This window comes from Mytilus trossulus, chromosome 12 (genome assembly GCF_036588685.1).
Source record: "Mytilus trossulus isolate FHL-02 chromosome 12, PNRI_Mtr1.1.1.hap1, whole genome shotgun sequence".
Classification (NCBI taxonomy): domain Eukaryota; kingdom Metazoa; phylum Mollusca; class Bivalvia; order Mytilida; family Mytilidae; genus Mytilus; species Mytilus trossulus.
Window position 1 is genome coordinate 46,137,061 of NC_086384.1, and position 21,908 is coordinate 46,158,968.

The 21,908-nt window shown below is 30.2% G+C and overlaps 1 protein-coding gene across 1 annotated transcript in view; it reads left to right on the top strand.

Annotated features, from left to right (window-relative positions):
- LOC134692682 (ski oncogene-like) overlaps positions 1 to 21,219 on the top strand; it is a 34,258-nt gene extending 13,039 nt beyond the window's left edge. Inside the window, exons 4-7 of the mRNA XM_063553154.1 lie at positions 1,588 to 1,778; positions 3,046 to 3,242; positions 3,994 to 4,179; positions 16,046 to 21,219. Coding sequence (XP_063409224.1) covers positions 1,588 to 1,778; positions 3,046 to 3,242; positions 3,994 to 4,179; positions 16,046 to 16,285 — 814 coding nt within the window. The 3' untranslated portion in view covers positions 16,286 to 21,219. The remainder of the gene's footprint in view (positions 1 to 1,587; positions 1,779 to 3,045; positions 3,243 to 3,993; positions 4,180 to 16,045) is intronic.
- Positions 21,220 to 21,908: the final 689 nt, after the last annotated feature.

Here is a 21,908-nt window from a genome sequence, read left to right on the forward strand (position 1 = left end):
GGATTAGATTAATTTCTGTAACAAAATACACTTAGATTAAAATACTTCTGAAAATCAAAGAAAGAAAGTCAAGTATTTTTTTTTCATGTTTTGACAATGCATGACACACATTTAAAATTTTCTTGCTCCTCAAGTTTCATTTATGTAGAAATCCAACTCTGTCTGATTGTTTATTGTGTTGCCCACTTTCTTTACATATTCATGATATTGTCTTATTTTAAACAATACGTAACGAGATTTTTTTTTTTTTTATGTTATAATGAATGTCAAATCTACATGTCAGAGGAAGATTTAATATTCATGCATGTTCATGTATAAATTCAAGTACTTGTATTGTATACTCTAGAATTTGGTTACTGATTAATTTAAGACATGTCTAGAAAATATTCCAATATAAGCCCTATGAGTTATTTATCCAACTATCCTATAAGGTATCGTTGTTAAAGTACAACTTTGTTTTGAAGGTCAGTTTAGATCTTTGAGGTAATTTTACCATTAAAAACGTACTTAGGTTGAAGAAAGTTACTATTTTTTCTGTAAACTTACTTTTTTTTTTGGGGGGGGGGGAGGTTAAAGATAAGTGTTGACAGACAAGTAAATAAGGTTTTTAAAAAATAATCATCAAAAGCACCCCCTAAAATGAGAAATGGCCCTAATTGTCCTAGCACAATCTTGAATTGAATTCATAATACTAAGGAAGGACCTAATCCCAAAGTTATGTCTGTTGGTCAAGCTTATTGTTCATTTCCATAGCTGCCAATGGATCAATATAACTAGAGAAACTCGATCAGGGTGACCTAGGGAGCATTACATAATTTAAAATCCATTGAGTGTGGACTTTGGACTTGAACCATACAAACAATGATTAATGGTCTGACTGGCTGTAAGTGAATTATTGAATATCAATAAAAGAATTTATGACCAAGCAGGTGTGTGTCCAATGAATGGTCAGTGTTGTTGGATATGACATGTACTATAAGATACAGTTTGACCAAATTAAACTTGATGTTTGCTTCAACTTACTTTACTTTTGCAATGTTTTACCAACTTTATATGGGCAATATGTTATGTGTGAACATCGGTTTTAAATTGTCCATTCATTTCACACATATATATACTGACAGACAAATTTTAAAAAAGCAAGTCTGAACCTTGATTAATATAATAATCAAATGTAGACTTGTATGATTCCCCCCCAAGACAATTATGAAAGCTTCATATGTATTATTATAACTGACAAATGAACAGAAGATATCACTGTTTTTACCTGCCTTTTCAAAATTGTTCTTTTTGCTGTACCTGTACACAATTTTATAAATATATACATTGAAGACCTGGATTTTTAAGAAGAAAATTTTTATATACCTTATATTCTATATCCAATTTTCTAAAACTAGGGAATGTGTCAAAGAGACCATTACTTGACTAAAAAGTAGAAAACAGCTGAAGGTCACCAATGGGTCTTCAACACAGGAAGAAAATCCTACCTGTAGTCGAGCTTCAGTTTGCACCTAAACAAAGATGTCATGTTCTAAAGCAAGATTTGAGTAATCATTGTAAGTTCATAATAAATCATTTCTATTTCAGATACGAGAGAGGTTTTGCTCCTAATGTATCTTTGGCCCCAGCATCCAAACACAAAGATGATGTTGATGATATCAGTGATGACGAGGAAGACAAGGAACCAGTTAAATCAGAAACAGAAAGGTCAAGGTCACCAGCTTCTAGAGAATGGGATCTCCCAAGTGAATCTGATGACTCCCTTCACCTTTCAGATGGTATTAATTTAATGTTTTTGATAACAAAAAGACTGGTGCTTTTTTCCAGAAATTCATGAATTAATTTTAGGGTTGCAACTCAAAATTAGGGTCTCTTTTGGAAACCCTTAAACAATTTATGGGGGCCTATAATTGATATATTAATTCTTTCTTTAGTATCTTATCACATTTGTGTTCATAGTCTTAATTTATTTTCTAGTGAATAGTAGTAACAATTTCTTCTCTGATAAAAGCATGAACATTCAACCTTGAATCAAGAGGTTTGATCTTTAAAGGTACATTGTAAATCAAAGTATATTTGTATCTTCTTAAAAGTAATTACAAAATGTAGGTAATATATAAAACAGTTTCAGACTATTTGTAGAATTTGTTTGTCAAAGTTGTATAAGAAACCTTATATGTGGCAGACAGTGCAATTAAAACCTGATACAAGAATACGATAAAACGAGATTTATAACAGATAAAGTTAATCCTTTGTTTACAAGCTGACCTTAAATGGTTAATGTTTCAGCCTACGTTTGATTTCGTAAAAACAATAATAACATAAACATCTAACATGTTTAAACATCTACTTAATATATGAAAAGATGAAGAAAATTTTCCTTATTTTGCTGACCGCTATATATTTCCTCTTTCCTTTAATAAAACATAAAAATAAGAAGATGTTGTGTGATTGCCAATTATTGAATTAAAGAGTTAGGGAGCAACCAATTATCTTTAAAGGGGAAGTTATGTTTTTTTTTACAATGTATCTCAGTCAAAAAAAAATGTTTTCATAATTGAATACTAGATAAGAAATGTGGAAAATCTGCCCCCCCCCCCTCTTTGAAGTACACTGCTTGTTCCCTTATCCACATGTAAACGAAACAACAAAAGGTCATTAATTTATGTGGCCTTCTACAATGAGCAAAACCCATAGAGAATAGATAGCTAAATAAATGTCCTTAGTCATGACAAAATGTGAAACAATTTGAAAAAGGAATCAAGTTTGTCTTCCTTTTCTACTACTTATTACTGCACATTTGACCATCTTGAAAATTGCAAGTACCGGGTATATTTATATTGTGGCAAGTTTATATATATTGGGGCAAGTTTATTTATATTGCGGCAAGTTTATTTATATTGTGGAAGGTTTATATATATTGGGGCAAGTTAATTTATATTGGGGCAAGTTTATATATATATTGTGGCAAGTTTATATATCTTTGTGCAAGTTTATTTATATTATGGCAAGTTTATTTATATTGTGGCATCTTTTTACTTCTAGGGGAAGAGACAACTGCAGATTCACCAGATCTAAAAGCTTCCCTAGAGGAGGAGTTACAGTTAGTGCAGTGTATGCTGGATAAAACATCATTGAGTCAGGAAGAAAAAGATAATTTCCTTGTAAAACTTGGAAAAGTTCATTCAAAAAGGGACGAGCAGTTCAATCAGATGGTTAGAATGAACAGTACTTTGAGAAAGGTGAGTGGTCCATATCAAGGGAAAATCTAGAGACCTTCGAAGGAAAATCTAGACAAGTTCCAAGGAAAAATCTAGATGCTTTCCAAGGGAAAATCTGGATGCATTCTGAGAAAAAGTCCAGTGGCGGTTACAAAATATTAAAGACAAGAAAAATTTGAAAGGGAAACATTGTTAGAGTAGATTGATTTATAATATCAATTGTCACATGACCAATATTCAAAAATAGGTCAATAATTGACTGCCTGTTAACCCACTACCTGTATGGTACATGACATTTTATAATTAACTTGTCAAAATTGTGAGACACTGTTTTGAAGACTATTATAATACATTTACATGTACATTATGATATACATGATATTATGGAGTGCATTCATTTTTAAACTGTCATTTGTTATTCTAATGAGATATATGAGGAAGGAACACTCTATGGTTTACCAGCCAAATATGAATCAGTGGAGACCCAGAAACATTTGATAAAGGGGGAGGGAAAGTACTTTTATATTTTGTTATGTGGGGACAATTTACAGCTTACTATGCGGTATGGTTTTGCTCATTGTTGAAGTTCTTAAACTGACCTTTAGTTGATTTTTTTCTATCCAAATGGTCTCTAAAAATCCTTTCAATTAAAAACATTTTTTTACCATTTAAATTTGTATGTGAAATGGTTGCTGTGACCTAATTTTTTTACTTTGAAGTTTAAATTTGCATGTAAAATGGTTGCTGTAACCTAATTTTTTTATGGTTACAGGAAGTTGAGGGCTTGAAGAAAACCATGAAGGAGAAACTAGACAAAATGGTGGAGAAAAATGAAAAATTAACGAAACAATTGGAGAGAACAAGAATTGAAACAGAATGTAGATTAGAGGAGGCTAACGACGATAAGGATAAACTTGTCAAGGAGATCAAAAGATTACAAGGTCACGAAGAAGTGGAGGTAAGATATATTCAAATTCATATGTAAGAGAACAACACAAAGCGTGCCACATGTGGAGCAGGACCTGCGTACCCTTCAGGAACATCTTAGATCATCCCCTCTGCTAACGTTCTCCCCTCTTTTGCTGCTTTTCCTTATAGTTGGAAATTTGTCTTATATACTTTGATACAAGAAACAATTTTTTTTCATAAGCAGAAAAAAAATGCACCAACTTTTTTTTTTTTCATTGACATTGAAATATGAACAAAATCTAAGGCATTATCCAAAATATATTTTTGATAAAAGATGTTATACAACAATTTAATATCTTTTATGTAAGGGGTTTACTCATCATTTTAAAAAAAAAATTAAATGTCAAATTTCTATTTTTGATCAGATGTGTTATTTAAAATGTTGATGATTTGATAGTGACGTCACAACTGACATTTTCGTGTCTTTTAAATGCCCAATGTTATATCATCCTATCTGTTTCTCAATATAACTAAGATATAAATTTTAAAAGGATTTAAAAAAAAACATTTTGGATTTCAGGGGTAAAATGATGGTTCCTTACCATATCTTTCCCTCCTGACTTAGTTATTACTCTAAGGTTCTTTTTACTGCCTTAGTGCTGTCACAAACTCAAATTCTTTCAGTCTTCCTTCAAATTTACTTCTGATAAAAAAAAGTATTTGATATTTAACTGTAAAGAAACCATGTAAAGTGGTTTGAAAAAAAATTAATTTGAAGTCCCTAAAAAAATTTAATTCAAAGAGCAGCTGCATGATCTATTGTAAACTACCCACTTTGTTTCCCCGGAAAAGAAGTTTGTTTTAAAGTTTACGGCCAGGAAGCAATAAGTGCAAATATTGTATAGTGGGCTGAGGTAGTTGTTAAATTATTGTTCATGTGTAGATGACCTGAAGGGTCTTTTTAAAAAAGAAAGAAAAAAAATGATTCATGGTTAAAATATTGAGGAAGAACTAGTAATTGTTATCTCATCCCAACCCAGAAAGTATTATGCTGTCATGAAGATGTATATAGTTAAATTTTTCAACAATTTTACAATAACAACACTTAAGAAAGCACAATAGGAAGTTGTTAAATAATAGACTGGCTTTCCTCATCTGTCCGGTGAATTAAATCGTTCAGTGACCTGAATTGACTACTGGTGACATCACCCGTTAATAAGGCATTATTATTCGGTCAGTAACAGTAAAGTAAGAGATTAGTTTGTTAAATGTTATACATGCATGCCTGATAAATTTTCTAAAATTACAAATTATAAAGTTGTTATAATTTTCACCAGTCTCCCTTTTCTGAATATAACAAGAATTTTCAACTCTACATGTACCTTTGTTTTGATAAATTTGACCTGATAGCAGAATTAAGTAACATGCATTTTCTAAATAAGTTTCACACAAATAAGATCAATCAATCATTCAATGTTGATTTTTTTTTAATATACTTATGTTCAAGTATAGTTTAAATGCATGTTAACATAATATGATAAACACACTATAGTTCAATAATTAAGCTTGTATGAAAAAGTTTATCTATTTCTGACATTAAGAGAATCAGACAAAATCTTTAGATATAAAAAGAATTAGAAGAACTGTTATATATTGTAAAATAACCAAGAAATATGTACTAGTATCTAGATCAGTAACTGCTAGGCTATTACACGAGTTAATTTGCTTCATGGCACTGGAGACCAACTGTGATCTGAGGTCATTGATATGAGGTCAGATAGTGAATTATGAACATCTTGCCCCCTGTGAACTTCTATAAATTGATCTCATGGTTCAGGTTGTACTGTGTTGAAGACCCATTGGTGGCTATCACCTGTTTTCTGCTTTTTGGTTTGGTTGTTGTCTCTTTAACAATCTGAACTTCACCAATTCTATACAATTAAAATTTAGTTGAATTGACCTTGCCATGAGCAGGGTTCAAACTCAAAACCCTTGTGTTTACATGCTAGTAATTATAATTACTGTAGTAGTCTAGATGACATACTTAGACCTCTTGACCGCTAATGACCCCCTTAGTTTTAAAACTTGTACTTTTATTACTGGTGAAAGAATGTTTTTTACTATAAGTATATTTGCAAAGATGCTTCCTCTTTTGATTTACACAGTTAGGTAAAAGCATCTTTCTGTATTCATCTTTTCATGGGAGACTAAGATTAAAACGACAAATATTTATAACACTTGAGAACCTTGTTTTCTTTAAAAAAATCTTCTTTTTCATTTTTACATGTGATGCAAAAAATGCATTAAAAATAATAAAGAGAAGGATGAAAGCATTCAATAGGGTTAGCATAATTTATTTTCTTTCAAATATTTATAACCTGAATTTTGAGAACCTTTCATTTTTTTTAAAAACAATTTTCTTCTTAAAGATGCATGTTTATGTGAACCGATGAAAGAAATAATAATGTATTTAAACTGGTTAAATGAAGAGAAAATGTATCCATGCTTCATGCTGAGTGTAGTAGACACAGTCCAATTGATATATTTTGTTGACAAAATTTATCTGTCTCCAGGCAGACATATATATAGTTTATTAAATTTCATAAGTTTATAGACATGCCAAGCCGGTTCATTACTTATCTAGCTAATTAATTAAACATGTTCTGTTTAACTTGAGTGTGACTTTGTAATATATAATTAAAAAGAGGCATTGAACTTAACCCTGCCAGCTGGCTCCATTGAGTATATGTGTGGGTGGGGTTTAAAAAAGGGGGGTCAAATCAAGGTGCAAGGATGTTGGGTTTTTTTTAAGGTCTTATAAATAAGATTGTAATTATTTTGAAAGGCTAGTAAAAAATCTAGATAATTTAAAAGTTATTTACTGAAAATTGACTGGCTGGTAAAATCGTATACATAGGTAAAGCATACCCAAATGGTCCTCATGTCTAAATACAATTTGCTAGTTTTTGTATTGTTCCGTTTGTCTCATTGTTGTTAACAGAATTGATGTGTCACTTATTTATCAAGTACTGAATGACCTAGGAATTGGTCTACGTCTTTTGTATAGGTTTTCTGAAGCAGGATTTAAAACATATGTACATAACAAGCTGGATGATTTATGTTGTTATGAAACATATTTGTTTCCATAAAAGGATTTCTTGATATTTGTTGTCATTTTTTATGGTAATAAGAAATGAAAATAATACATATGAAGTCGTTAAAGTGTTCACTAAGCGTTTTTTTTTCGTCTTGTATCTTCGCCAATATGGACTTTTAGATATATATTTATAAACTAAAAATTTATATCATGTTTCTATTTTCTTTACTTCAGAAATATAATAGAGATCTATAAGATATTTATATGGCAAAAAAACTTTTTCTCATTTTAATATATAAAAACAATAGGATTTTTGTTACTATTTTTTTATTTGGAAAATAAAACACCAATGCTTTTCAAAATATAGACACTGTCATTGTCAGTCAAGTAAATAAAATTTCAGATTCTTTTTTTTTTTTTTTTTTTTTTTTTTTTTAGATATTTGAATGTGTTCATTTTCAAAACATTATAAAGTACAATGCCTTGGTACATTTTGAATTAATGAAATTCCTTTATTGAAAAAAAACTATTTGATAAAACTTCTTCTATTTTTTCTCAAGCTCAGCCATTTGTGCTTTTCTAAAATAAACTCTGGTACATGAGAACTTATTCAGGTTAACCACAACTTTCCCTATTATTCATCTGCAAATTACACTGATTCAACAACCAGTAAAAAATTGTGGTTAATTAACTTCAAAGAAACAGATACCAAGCAACCAAAGTCGCCAAAGTAAGCATGTATTGGTCTAGACATGTAAATACTGATCCCCTGTTGGTCACCCCTGACTGGTCTCCTTATCTACATAGTTGTAAAATGTTGTTTATATATTATCAAGGTCGTTTACCTGTGTATCTTGCCAGAAACAACACCTGTGTAGAATATTTGTGGAATCTGTTTAAGAATTACTATCATTGTTGAATTCTTAGTTACCCCTCTGGCTCGTGACTGAATTTTGAACATGTAAAAAGCATAATTGTTGACTGCATATAAGAAACTGTGTGCATGTAGACCAGTCCAAATACAAAAATATAACTTGTGGATATCTTCTTTCTGACAGGGTAAAATGGGGGTCTGAATCAGAATGTAGTTGAGAACTTTTATCTTATTCATTACAAATACCACACTGCACAGATAAGAAATAACAATCTCAAAAATTTTAGGCAAAAAAAGGCATGAAAAAATTATATGTGTAAAGTTCTTTTATATTTGAGATCAAAATGTAGGTGAGGCTGTAAAAATCCTTTTTTTTTTTGGGACAGTTGGAACATATCATTTTAATTTCAACATATAACTTCTATATAATAATAACTACAGACTTAAAAATTTATTAAATAATCCTGATTCTACATATATATACTGGGAACAATATACATGTTCCTGATATATATAAACTGAAATAATAACTGCAGACTTAAAAAACTTGATAACAGCCCTGCATTTCCTTGTCCTGTTTTTGACAAGTTTTATATATTTTTTACCTTGTTCATTTCCTATATGCATGAAATTTCGCAGTCAATCAAATTTTGAAATGACAAGGAAATAAAGTTTGAAATGAAATCACATTAATCATGGGCATAGAAACAAAAAACATATCATGTCTATAGCTTGATCATATACTTAATTTAAGGTTTATTTAAATATATTGGTACATTGTGGGTAAAAATCAATACTTATTCAAAGGTTCTTGCTATATAGATATAAGAAAATGTGGTATGAGTGCCCAATGAGACAACCTTCCATTCAAGTTACAATTTGTAAAAGTAAACCATTATCCTGTGTTAATATCAAACTTATTTCCCTCACATTTCTACCAGACTATAGGACTTGAAATAAATGACATTAAACTAATTAGACTCCACGAAAGTATTTAGTTAAGTCAAAGTATGGTCTTCAACACAGAGCCTTGGCTACCAATGAACAGCAAGCTATAATGGGCCCCAAATATGACTAGTGTAAAACCATTCAAACGAGAAAACCTAGGTCTTATCTATAAAATGCAAATGGAAATTCAAAAGAGAATATGTTTGAAGCAAAATGAGCCATACAAGCAAAATGTGCCATGCCATAAATAAAAACGTATGTTTAGTAGTCTGGGGCATCGTCTAGTGACTAATCATACAGACTGTAGAATTTTTAAAAGTCGTGTGTTTATCAGATGAAATACGACAATATGTTATTAATTCTGTGGTTCCACAGTCATATGTCATAATGGTTGTTTGACAAGGTCTGTCTGACATATATGTATATTAAATTTTAAATCTATATTGAATTCTTTTATTTGTATACTTTTAATGATTAGCCTTCTTACATATTTATAGAAAGAATTATAATAAGCTTAATTCATAAGGAGTAGGGTCAAACTACTTAAGTTTTTTAAACTGGAAAACGACAATTAATGACCTTTGCACTGTTTTATTATATCCATGAATGAAATAAAATGAAAAACATGTTTTGAACATGGATGATCAAGGCTGCAATTTGAAAACACCAAGTTGAAAGAGAAAGAGGCTACTGCTCCTTAACAATGGTTTCGTTTCTAGACCATCTGGCATGCAATTACTCCCACGATTCTGTTGTCTTTGACCTATGCTTGTAATACCACGATGTAATATGTCCATCTGTTACTGAAATTATCCTTGTAATAAAATATATGTAAAAAAAACAAACAAAAAAAAATGAATTTTATTATTCCTCCTAAATTATTTTATAATTATAATTATAATTATTTTATCATCTGACCAATCAATGTATTGCAGTTTCTGCTTTGCTTAGTGAAATTAATGTAAATTATATACACTCAAAAACAAAATAATTAGACAGAAGATGTTGTATGCAACAAGGGAAAGTTATACTCAAAAGCTTCAAATTTTATAAGACTTATAGTTCAGTATTTTTCATCAAATTGTTGAAGGTCATACAATGACCTATAGTTGTATTTGGATTCCAGTAAAAATGACCTTTCTCTTTGGCAATCATACCACAATCTGATTTTCATATATTATAAAACATATTTCAATGAAATAACATTCTTGTGGCCTAAGTTGATTAGGCAGGACATAATCAGGTAAAGACTGACCAGTGGTATTATAAGATTAGCTTGACCAGGGAGAGTAATCAGATTATTTCCTTATGTCAGATTAACCTATAACCTGTATCCTGGCTGTTCTAGGTTTGGTATAGACATAATAAATTATGGTTAATCTTTGTGTATTTATACACATCAAAGATCAAAAGATTCATCTTAAGGAGGATGTATATGTTTTATAGTACAAGATAAAGAAGTCAGAGATTATCTACTGGATTAACTAACATGAATTACTACCTTGTCAGACAGATTATTGAATAATTCAATAAAATAGGCATCCTCATACATTTTATTGACAGTTTTTACAATAAACATGAAATACATGACCATGAACAAAAAGTTTTATGATTGCATTTTGGGAATACTTTGAAAAATTGATGATTCATTTAGTGTCTTTGATCCCAATTTTTCTTTGAATGATTTTTTGTGGATATTTATTTTCATGGCTCAACAAAGTCTCCATACAGTCTTAGATTATAGCAAATATTTACTTTGATGATCATTTAAAATACTCAGTTCACTTATACCCACAGAAATTGGTATCCCACAACAATGAACACACAGTAAAACAAAAGACAAGATGTTTATCTGTTTATGACAGCGTTTTGCAGAAAATATTTTTTGGCCATGAATTTGTTCTCCCATTTGGAGCCCCTAGTTTTATTGTATAATCAAATGGTCACCAGTTGCATCACCAATAGACAGAATATTGTTATTGATTATAACCCTGCTGCATTTATAGGTGATCAGCAGATTCTTGGGATTTTCCATAAAATTGCAAATTAGGCTAGTCTGTGTATTGATTTTCGTCCTTTGAATCTGACTGAGTGGGAGGAGTGTAGAGCCATTACCTGGTGCTGATCAAAAGCAGGCGAAAAAGTTGAGCATTCAGTTTTTATACTTTGATCAATGAATATTGATGTTATTCATTTTTTTTAAAGTTTTTAATTGACTTGGAAAAACTATTCAGATTTATTTTTGTTTTGTTATGTCCGTTTTGGGGAGGAGAGAAGACTTATAATTGAAAATTGATGATTATGGCATTTTATTTTTGTATCTTCGATGATGAATGTGCAGTATTGTAAAAACAAATTCAAAAGAAATTGTGGGATTGGCCAGACGTTCGTAAACAAGCAATTATTTTTCTTTTAATAATTTTTTTTCCTAAGGGCAGTAGAACCCATAGAAATTATTATCTTTCAAAAATAAATCCTTAATTCCCCAATAAATCTGATATAAATAATGGTTTTACTGTAGACTTAGTTGTCTATTCTGTAATTAGTTGGGTCTATATTGTAATTAGTTAGCAGGTGGTTCCCCTTGTCACGATTTTGTTCTATTTTTGATAGTAAATGAAGGAACCAGCAGCTATATTAATTTATTGCAGTGAAGAAAATTTCTGACATAACTTTTTAAGTTAAAGTAAGGTTCCAGTGGGGGTAAAAAAAGTGTGAAAAATAAATATTTGTATCAGAGGCTTTAAGGATAGTGTGTTTTTTCAGTTCATTAGTTCTATAAGTTTGGACGTCTAATTATTCATGTTTGAATCTAAAACAGGCTATTATTTAAGCTTGGAATTATTATTAACTATGGAATTTTCATAATTTCTTGTGTTAGAAATTTCTAATAAATTCCATGTTTATTCTGTACTTCAATGGTCTGCTGCGCACAACACTTTCTTTTACAAAAAATATATTACATTTTCAATAGAATGTACTGTGCTGCGCACAACACTATCTATACAAAATACATTATATGGAAAGTGTTATGAACCGCTGCGGCTCAAAACATTATTATACCAAATAAACATGGAATTTATCAAAAATTTCCATAATTAAAAATAATTCCAACTTTAAATAACAGCCTGTTCTAAGTTCAATCTAACAGAAATTACTCTTTTTGAGTGTAATGTTAAACCTTTTAGACTTTTTTTTTTTAAATTTAAGGAAACCTAAAACTTGATCTTGGAAATTCCTTATCCCAGGAACGTAAAAAGCATGTTAAACTTTACACCATCTTTCCATCAACGCTAGTTACATTGAGATTAATTGTTATAGATTGTGGGTTGATCACAGCCATTTTGCTGATGTTACAGTCGATTCGCCTTTTTGTTGTTTCTATATTATTCAATTTACTGTAAAACTTAGGTTATCCAATGCACTTTAAAGTTAGGTGACTCAGAAAGATTGTATAAGAGTTATGAATTATTAATGTGGCAGACCACTGGAGCCGAGGCTATTAAATTCTACAAATATAAGACTGGTAACCTTTTGGAAGTCAAATTGATAAGATAAATAGTAATTGACACTGGGTCACTGTCAGGTTTTTCTGAAGTTGTTCCATTAGATCCATTGCATTTGCAAAATATGTTTTTTTCTGAATATCAAAGCCATCGATTCTTTGACTTTTTGACCCCCATTAGAAAAGTTAGATGATTCAGAAAGAAAGAAAATGCTTTTGACAAAGTGTTGCCTCCCTAGTTTCAAAGTTCATCTGGGAATAGATAATGTCTTTTCCTCCTTGGTGAAATGGTAGATACTGTTTTATGTCTATGATGACTAAGATTACTTAAAATAAAATTGTTAGTCTTATATTGATATGCACTAGAAATAATGTCAATAAAATATTGAATTTCCTGGAACATATTTGTTTTTACTAACTGGATAGGAATACAAATAAGAAGATTTGATTTGAGTCTTGAGACCAAAGATGTTAACAAGTTACTATTGTATCTCGCATGAAATGACCTTCGGCAATGAGCATTCTAATTCAATAATAAAGTATTAGTTTCAAATGCATAGTTTGATATTACAAATGTATTATTTAACTTTTCTGGATCTACCATCATAAGTCAAAGCCAATCACAAGTTTTACTATTTTTAGACTATTTTTCTCCATACTCTTTAATTATTATTTTTTTCTATTTTTCTCTATCCTTTTCTATTTTTTCCGACTTTTTTTCTCTATCCTTTATTTTTTTCTGACTATTTTCCCCTATCCTTTATTTTTTTCTGACTATTTTACCCTATCCTTTATTTTTTTTCTGACTATTTTCCCCTATCCTTTATTTTTTTTCTGACTTTTTTCCCCTATCCCTTATTTTTTTCTGACTATTTTTCTCTATATTCTTTATTCTCTTTTTTATGTGTACCCATTAAATCTACACTTGGCCTATTATTACAGATTCTGTTCATCCCCTTCCAGACCCTCATGTGTCAAATAGGCTTTTCAATCACAAACTTACCTATCTATAGTCCTTTTCTTTTTTTCTCAGTTTTATAGACAGTCTGCCAAGTTAACACATCAATAAACATATTCAAATAACCTTATACCTTTATTACTAAAAAAATTAATAAAGTACTTATTGTTATTATGAATAAATTATTCAAAATTTCTCAGGGTTGACTACCCAAGCTGACAATTGGATGCTATCAAGGCAGACAGGCTCCCTTTCATCATTCAGCACATTTATACAATGTAGTTTTTATAATTACATGCTTTTATACTTATAGATTAAGTAAGATGCAATTAGATGTAAACATTGTGCTATGTGGTTTATGTTTAGTACATTTGGCATGTGTATATAGCTGCCATGTTATTTTTAACTTGATGGCAAATTTTCATGGAAAGTTTTAAAAAGATGTAATGTCTTGAAATGATCCCCACATTTTAATTAGAATAAAATCGAGAATGGAAATGGGGAATGTGTCAAAGAGACGACAACCCGACCATAGTGCAGACAACAGCAGAAGGTCATGAACAGGTCTTCAATGTAGTGAGAAATTCATGACCCGGAGTCGTCCTTCGGTAGGCCCCTAAACAAATATAGAAGTTCATAAATTTACGATTTAGAAAAAGAAGTCTGAAAAGATAGATGAAATTATCAATATTAAACATAAGGAATTTTGTGGACAGAATTTGAAATACAAGTGTAGCTTACATGTATGTGAATTCATTACTAAAAATCCCAATGTGCATTTACTTAAAATCCCAATGTGCATTTACTTAAAATCCCAATGTGCATTAAATTAAAATCCCAATGTCCATTTACTTAAAATCCCAATGTGCATTTACTTAAAAATCCAATGTGCATTAAATTAAAATCCCAATGTGCATTTACTTAAAATCCCAATGTGCATTAAACAAAACCCATTACAAAGCATCAACATATATTTCTGTTTCTGATCTCCGAGTTACAGTGAGGTATAGATGTTATGAAAGTCATACAATAAAAAAATAATTTCAACAAGCTTTCAAATGATGCAAAACATCCTGTTTTAATCCCCCCCTCCTCATCCCGCTTTTTCTCTGGTTCTTGCATCCCTGTTCAGAGACTGAAGGAAGTTAAGAATATTTTTATACCAATGTCATGTCAAATGGAAAAAAGGAGAACGGAAACTGCAATTGATATTTTTTTGTCTTTTGCTGACATTGCAAATTCTGGGCAAATTATCCAACTAATTTGATTTTATTTTTTTTGATGAACCGTGTATGACTTCCCACTAGTCATTAAAAGAGACACTATTTCTTTTCAACTGATAACTAATTTAACAGTTTATTGACATTGCTGATGAACTTGAAACCCCAAGATTTCATTTACATGCATTTGCAGCAATTTTCAAAATTAGTTTGACTCCAAAAGTCGTATTTTTGTATGAACATGACAGAATACTGACGTCAAATGAAGAATTAATTTGACCTGAAACCGTAATGCAGCTTCTGAAATTTTGGAAAATCCCGACTTTGATTGTCGATATTGATTCTCGTGTCTGACATTTTCCCTTTGGAAATAAAAAATAGAAGTTCATCATCCTACATTTTACTGGGAAAACCCAGACATATTAATCGTAAAAGGATATGACGGGGGAAAAATACAACTGCAGCCTCCGTAGAGGAATGAGGTTTGGGGGGTTTATGGTTAACAAGAAAAATATCTCAGTCTTTGACAGATATGTATCCTTAGATACTGAATTTATGTTTGTGCTGTGAAAAATTACAATAGAAAATAAATATTGCGATGTATAAGTTTTTTCCCCAGAATTTTTTAAGTGCTGTGTTTAGCAAATGGTATCAGACTGATTCATCTTTAGCAACGTGATATGTGATACATTATTTATACTGCAATGCTTGAAACAAAATGTACATTCAAATAAAGAAAATTGTGAAAAAAAATGTATTTTATACATATATTTGCATTATAATCACAAAAAAGTTATACAATTTATTATTTTATTAAAAATGACAAATACATAAAAAATTGTAGAGTATTTTTTCATTTGAATTTTTTGTTGTTGACATCTGTAAAAAAACAATTTCAAATTCAAGACACCAAAAAAATAAAAATTTTGTTTATATATTTATTCTTGTTATTGACATTTTAAAAAAACACAATAAATTGTATAATTTTTACACGTATCTAAAGCATGCTTGCAAATATTTGAGTAAGCAACATACTTATAAAAAAGAAGATGTGGTATGATTGCCTATGAGACAACTTTGTTTCTTCATAAATATAAAAGAATAAAATGATAATTTTAAACCTAATTTTTTGTTCAATGACCAAAGGGGAACAACTCCAAATGATATGGTGATTTTCCTTAACTTTTGCAGTGACAAAACTATAGTAATGATAGCCTATGAAATCATTTAAACAACTGTATTTTATTCTCATTATTTTGTAATGTTATATGCTGTAGTATAAGATATTATATTTTATTCTTCTATTTTTGTAGACTTCGAAATATGTACAGATAAATGGAGAATTACAGACCCGTTTGCATCAATATGAACTTTTGTATGAACAAGTCAGACGGGATAACATGATATTACAAGACGAATTACAACGCTCTGGTGTAATGGTTACAGAACTATTGTCAAAACAAAGACGATTTACTCTTCCAAATTCTCCACAGGTGTCGCCGCGGAAATTGTCACCAAACTATGAACAGGTGAAAAAAGAAAGAGACACATGATGAAATTGTTTTTTGATAAATTATTGTTTAAATTTGCACGGTAGTTCTGTTGTTACAACACAAATGTGTGCCATCATAAAATATGTATCCCGGTAACAATGCAGTGCTCAGCTTGATAGCCAGTTGCCATAGAAACACAAATGCCGTTTGATGGTTTCTGTAGAGGTTCCGAGTTGCACGATATAGTGCATAGTGCTGAGGACGGCATCTTTTTTTCCCATTTGTAACTTGATGAAAGGCATTTGAAAAAAAGGTTGCACATGGAGTCTCCTTATTCCCAAAACCGTAGTCAAATGTAGTTTCAGAAGAACAATGGAGTTTTGACAATCAGAAATATTTTTTTTAAAAGATATGAAATCTGAACGAAAAAATTTCTGAATTATGAATTTATATCATTTTAATACTAGTACGGTCACAAAACAAAAGGGCATTAGGATTTGTTGATAACTGAACAAAAAATGGAGACTTCTGTGCGTTTTAAAAACTTACGTTTCTGAACAGACTCGTTAACATGAAGTGCTGTGATGGAAGAAGTGCTGTGAGACTTTGTAAATATTGTTGTTAAATTGTTGTGCTATTATTAATTATTATTATTATATGGTAATTGTTGTGATGTTAGTTTTTTGGGGGCATAAAAGGGGGCGATTTTAATAATTATTTTCCCGGTCACATTGTGTATGTTCTCTAGTTTGGCCAGTAAGCACTGCAGCAACATATTATTATATTTTGATTTTATTATTAATTTTAATCTTCTTTTTTTTTACCCCTTTTGTGCCCTTTTGATTAAGATAGATGCAATGTACTCGTGATAACAAAAAAGTTCAAATGTTGTATGCATACCTACTTTGGAATATTATTATTTCCGATCAGTTTATTTTTACATGTTACAATACTTTCATTTAAAACAAAAAAATGAGGATATGATTATTATACAGTTATTTTTTATTTTCTTTTTTTCCGTAATGATGATTTCTTTTTGAAATTTATATTAAGTATATTTGATTAGGTAATATAGAAGTAAAATTCAGGTCTTCGATCTGGAAAGAAGAGTTTGTGTTGATTCAAAAACTTCTTCCGATAATGATATTAGTAAAAAAACATTTACCATTAGATTTTATTTTCATTTGTAAAGCTTGAAGAACGGACTATATTGGAGAATGGTTGTGATATGTTGCCTTTTCTTTATTTAGCTAAAGTTGTATGTACAATAATATAGGGCAAGGGACTTAATTCAAATGGAATGTTCCTTCAGTCACAGTTAATTGATATTATATTTTCCTTAATATTTCTTTCTTAAGTTTTCAACTGTTTATATTTAAAAAATTGAATGAATTGGCTTCATTTATACATATAATTTCAAAGTAAATTTGCCACCAAAAAGTTCTAAAACAGTTGAAATAAAAAAATTTGAATCATTAGTATGACATTTCAAAAGGAACATGTAAGGAAAGATAATAATCAATTTCCTGTTACTGTAATTTTAATGTAGAGTTATAATGCTATCAAATGTTGAAACATATGTTTGTTTACATTAAATCACATGACGTTATTTCATTGGTTAACATTTTTATCACATGACTTATTACATTGATGAATATTCAATAATATAGTGCTGCTGAAATGCCATTACAAGTGTATAGAATTTACTGTAAGCCTGTATGATTTTTCGAGTTAGGCCAAGCAAATAAAATCTTGTTTCCTGTCTCCATGTCTTCCCTACTTTGTCATACCTAGTCTAAAATCTTTTTTTGATTAAGCATGATTCAGGTTGTAGACATAAAGTCTAGAACATTTCTCTACATACAATGTTGTCTTTGTAAAATATTTTAAAAAATAAATTCATTTTACCTTTTTTACTCTCTTCTGCAAGGGGACATGAAAGGAATATCTATTTTTGTTTGGCCTTATTAGATTCCAGAATTCAATACAACATTAGAGGTTTTTCAAAGTACTTTATTTAAACCATCAACGATTGATTTATAGCAAATGTTTCTCTTGTTTAAAACACTTGTTATAGATCATGTGACAAACAAAATTACTAACTAAGGGGACAGAAAAACATTGAATAGGAAGAAACTTCATCTAATGGAGGCTAAAGGTTAATAAAGTAAAATTCATGGTGTATTTTTTCATTGTTATGTATCCAGTTTAATTTTTTCCAACCACTGTTTTCAACTATCAAATTATTTTAATACGGAAAAAGCTCTAGTTTTCATATAAATGGGAAATCTGTTTTATGCTTTGTTTTTAAGGGGGTCTATTCAAACTTAACTTTAATCTTCCAAAATACAAAACTATTAACAATTGTGATAGATATTAAGGATTAGTATAGATGTGCTTTTGAAATTGATGAATGAAAATGTTTACAAACAAAACAAAAGAAAAATGGTATTTTAGAAGTGAATATTTTTGTGTTCAATTATGGCTTTGTTTCAAACATTTGTTATAAATTTGTAATTAAATGGCATTGGATGTAGTTTACGGGTGTCAGACTATCATGTATTTTTGTCCATTTTGGCGTTCCATAGAATCATTTATTTGCAGGTGCTATATATTATGTCACATTTGTAATTACTTCATTTGTAAGAAATATAACGAGGTTTATGGAGTTGCCTCCCCTAGGCAGCATAACATCTTGTTGACGTGTTCATTACAAAGAATAACTGATTTTAAGGAATTGAATATCCATGCTGGACTTTAAATTATTGTTGTAACTTCTCACAATGGCGTCTTTTGAAGGTTCATCTCATAAACAAAATTACCAAGAAAAAAAGGGGGGGTCGGAATATTTTCCCTGGAAGAATAAAACAAAAGGTGATTCCATAATGTTATTGCCATTCTTAATTATCAATTTGAGTTGAGAACTTTTTATGATGCAAAAATTTATGGAACAGAGAAATCTACATTTTCATTCCAATAATCTTTAACAAAAAGTTATTTCTTAAAGTTTTGTTTTGAAACTGTTTAATATCTAAAGATATCTCTTAGAGCCAGACTTTGGTCACTTGCTTATTCTTTTAAGGTCACTTTGGAAAGTACATGTATTAAAAAAAACAGCTAGTTACAATTTCAATATGAAAACTGAAAAGAAAACATTGAAATCTATGTTATAGTGAACCATCGAAATGTAACCAGCTTTAATATCCAATTCCATAAGAACAGTTTATGTATCATGCACTCTTTTATAAATTACCATAGACAGTCTAGTTTCATACAAAGAATTAATTTAATGAGACATTTCATATTTAAGAATAGGGTAAGCCAGAAATAATCAACATCAACAGTATTCTATGTGAAATATATTACGTTTTAATATTACATAAGACATTACAATGAATTAAATTATCTTGCAATACATTTGTGAAAATTACGATATTTAAGTTATATTAATTCTTAAGAATGCAGAGTTTGTTTCTGCAGTTTAAATTTGATTTTTACTCAATTTTTATTTCCTAGTACTATGGTGGTGTTTAAGGACCTTGACTTTCACAGTTTGAGGGTCTTGCACAGTTCGCTAAATCAGCTTTTCAGTCTAGAGGACTATGGGTAATTTCATTGTACGTACACTAAAATGAAAACAATGTTACGTCATTGGTTGAATTTCTTTCTTATGTTTTCAACCAATCATAATGGTTTTGGGGTATGCTTTTGGAAATATTACCAAGAATGCATTAGATTCTGAAATGGCGATTTCAATTTGGAATAAATTTGGTCCAATGTTTCTCTACTGGAGGTTAATATATTTTTGTTTATTTAAAGAGAAGTGTAATGGGCTAACTTGCTTAAGGCATATGGTTTATTCTGAAAAGTCTGATTTCCACTGCCATTAACAAACACACTTATTTAGAAAGTCAAATATTTAAGCCAATCAAGACTCTTTATTTTTAATTGAACAATTTATTGAAAATCTTTGTATGAAATAGGTATCTATATGTAATAATGAGTAAAAAATATTATGTTTACATGGAAAACTTGATCAGGCCAAATATAAGACTGTTTTTAGTTTTCTGATAGATTGCCATTATCTGTTATTTAATGGAAATCTTCAAAATATATATATTTGTACATGATCAAATTTTTCATGTGTTTATGTAGTCATTTATCTAATAATGCAATGAAAATAACATCGGAGTCTTGTGATAAAGAGTTATATTATGCAGGGAGAAGACACACCTATCATTTGATCTTGGGCTTTCTTGTTATTGACATTCAATCGGGGGTGGATCCAGCCATTATAAAAAGGGGGTTTCCAACTTCATGTCCCCATACAAATGCATTGATCGTCTAAAAAAAGGGGGGTTCTGGATCCGTGCCTGATTCAATGGAACAGGTTCTTTTGTTGTTGTCTTGTTAGATTATTTGGGACAGTCTCACAACAGAAAAGGGGACTGCACCTGAATATCACACTAAACTGTTTCTTGTAATATGAAACTGCTTGATGTAAATAGAAAATGACAAAACCGACGAATAAAACCTGGGAGGGGGTCAGGGGGGCATTTTAGTCATTTTGAAGTAGGCAGTACATTGACCTATAATGGTTTACTTTTATAAATTGTTATTTGGATGGAGAGTTGTCTCATTGGCACTCATACCACATCTTCCTATATCTAGCTAGCAGCTTAGACTGTTACATACAGTAGTCTAATCTTTTCAGATATTTTGAATATGGCAACTCAACCCTTTCACTCAATTGAAAGTAGGTGGGAGGGGTTAAGCATTAAATATTAGATAAGCAAATTCCAAGTTACAATTGTGTAATTTTAAAAGAAAAACAACGAACAAAGCAAATGGTTGGATGATGGGTGTATCTTTTTTAACAAAGGAGAAGAATAACATCATTTGTTTATATGCTCTGACCAAACTGAGTATTGTTATTGACATTGTTATATTGATGTGCTTTAATGATTTTGAATAAATGTTTGTTTAGATTACAAGTTTTTTGTCTCATTTTGAATATTAGAATAAGAAGATGTTGTATGATTGCAAATGTGACAGCTCTCCACCAAAGAGGAAACGACAAAAAAGTAAGCAAATGTATGTCATTGTATGGCATTCAACAATGAGCAAAACCTATTCAGTAAAGCAAGCTATTAATGGCCACTGCATGATATATGTAAAAATAATTCAATTGAGAATTTCGTTTGTTCTTAAAATTGAATAACACAATAACAAATCTGATATAGAACAACAAATGACTACCATTGAATTAAAGACTCCTGACTTTGGACAGACACAAAGGTTCTTGTTATCACTAATCTTCCCCTTACTTGGGACATATGTGTATCTATACAACGTTAGAACCAATTATAATCATTTGAAAAGGGCTTAACTTATCAGATCAATAAAAAAGTGGAAAATCAGAAAGAACAGATCTGAGATTACTGCCATTACTGAAGGCTATCTATAGTCTAAGTCTAATAACAACTTAATATTATGCTTTCTTGTGCTGGTAATTTTATACAACCGCAAAAAAAGTGATCTTGGTTCGTATAATGCGTTGATGTTTTCGTTGGTGTTGTCTGGACTGTCCTCATTGTCTTTCAAAGACTAACTTGATTTCTGGACAATAATTAAAGTTAAAGTTAATGGATCTCTATGAAATTTTAAAAGAAGGTTCAATACC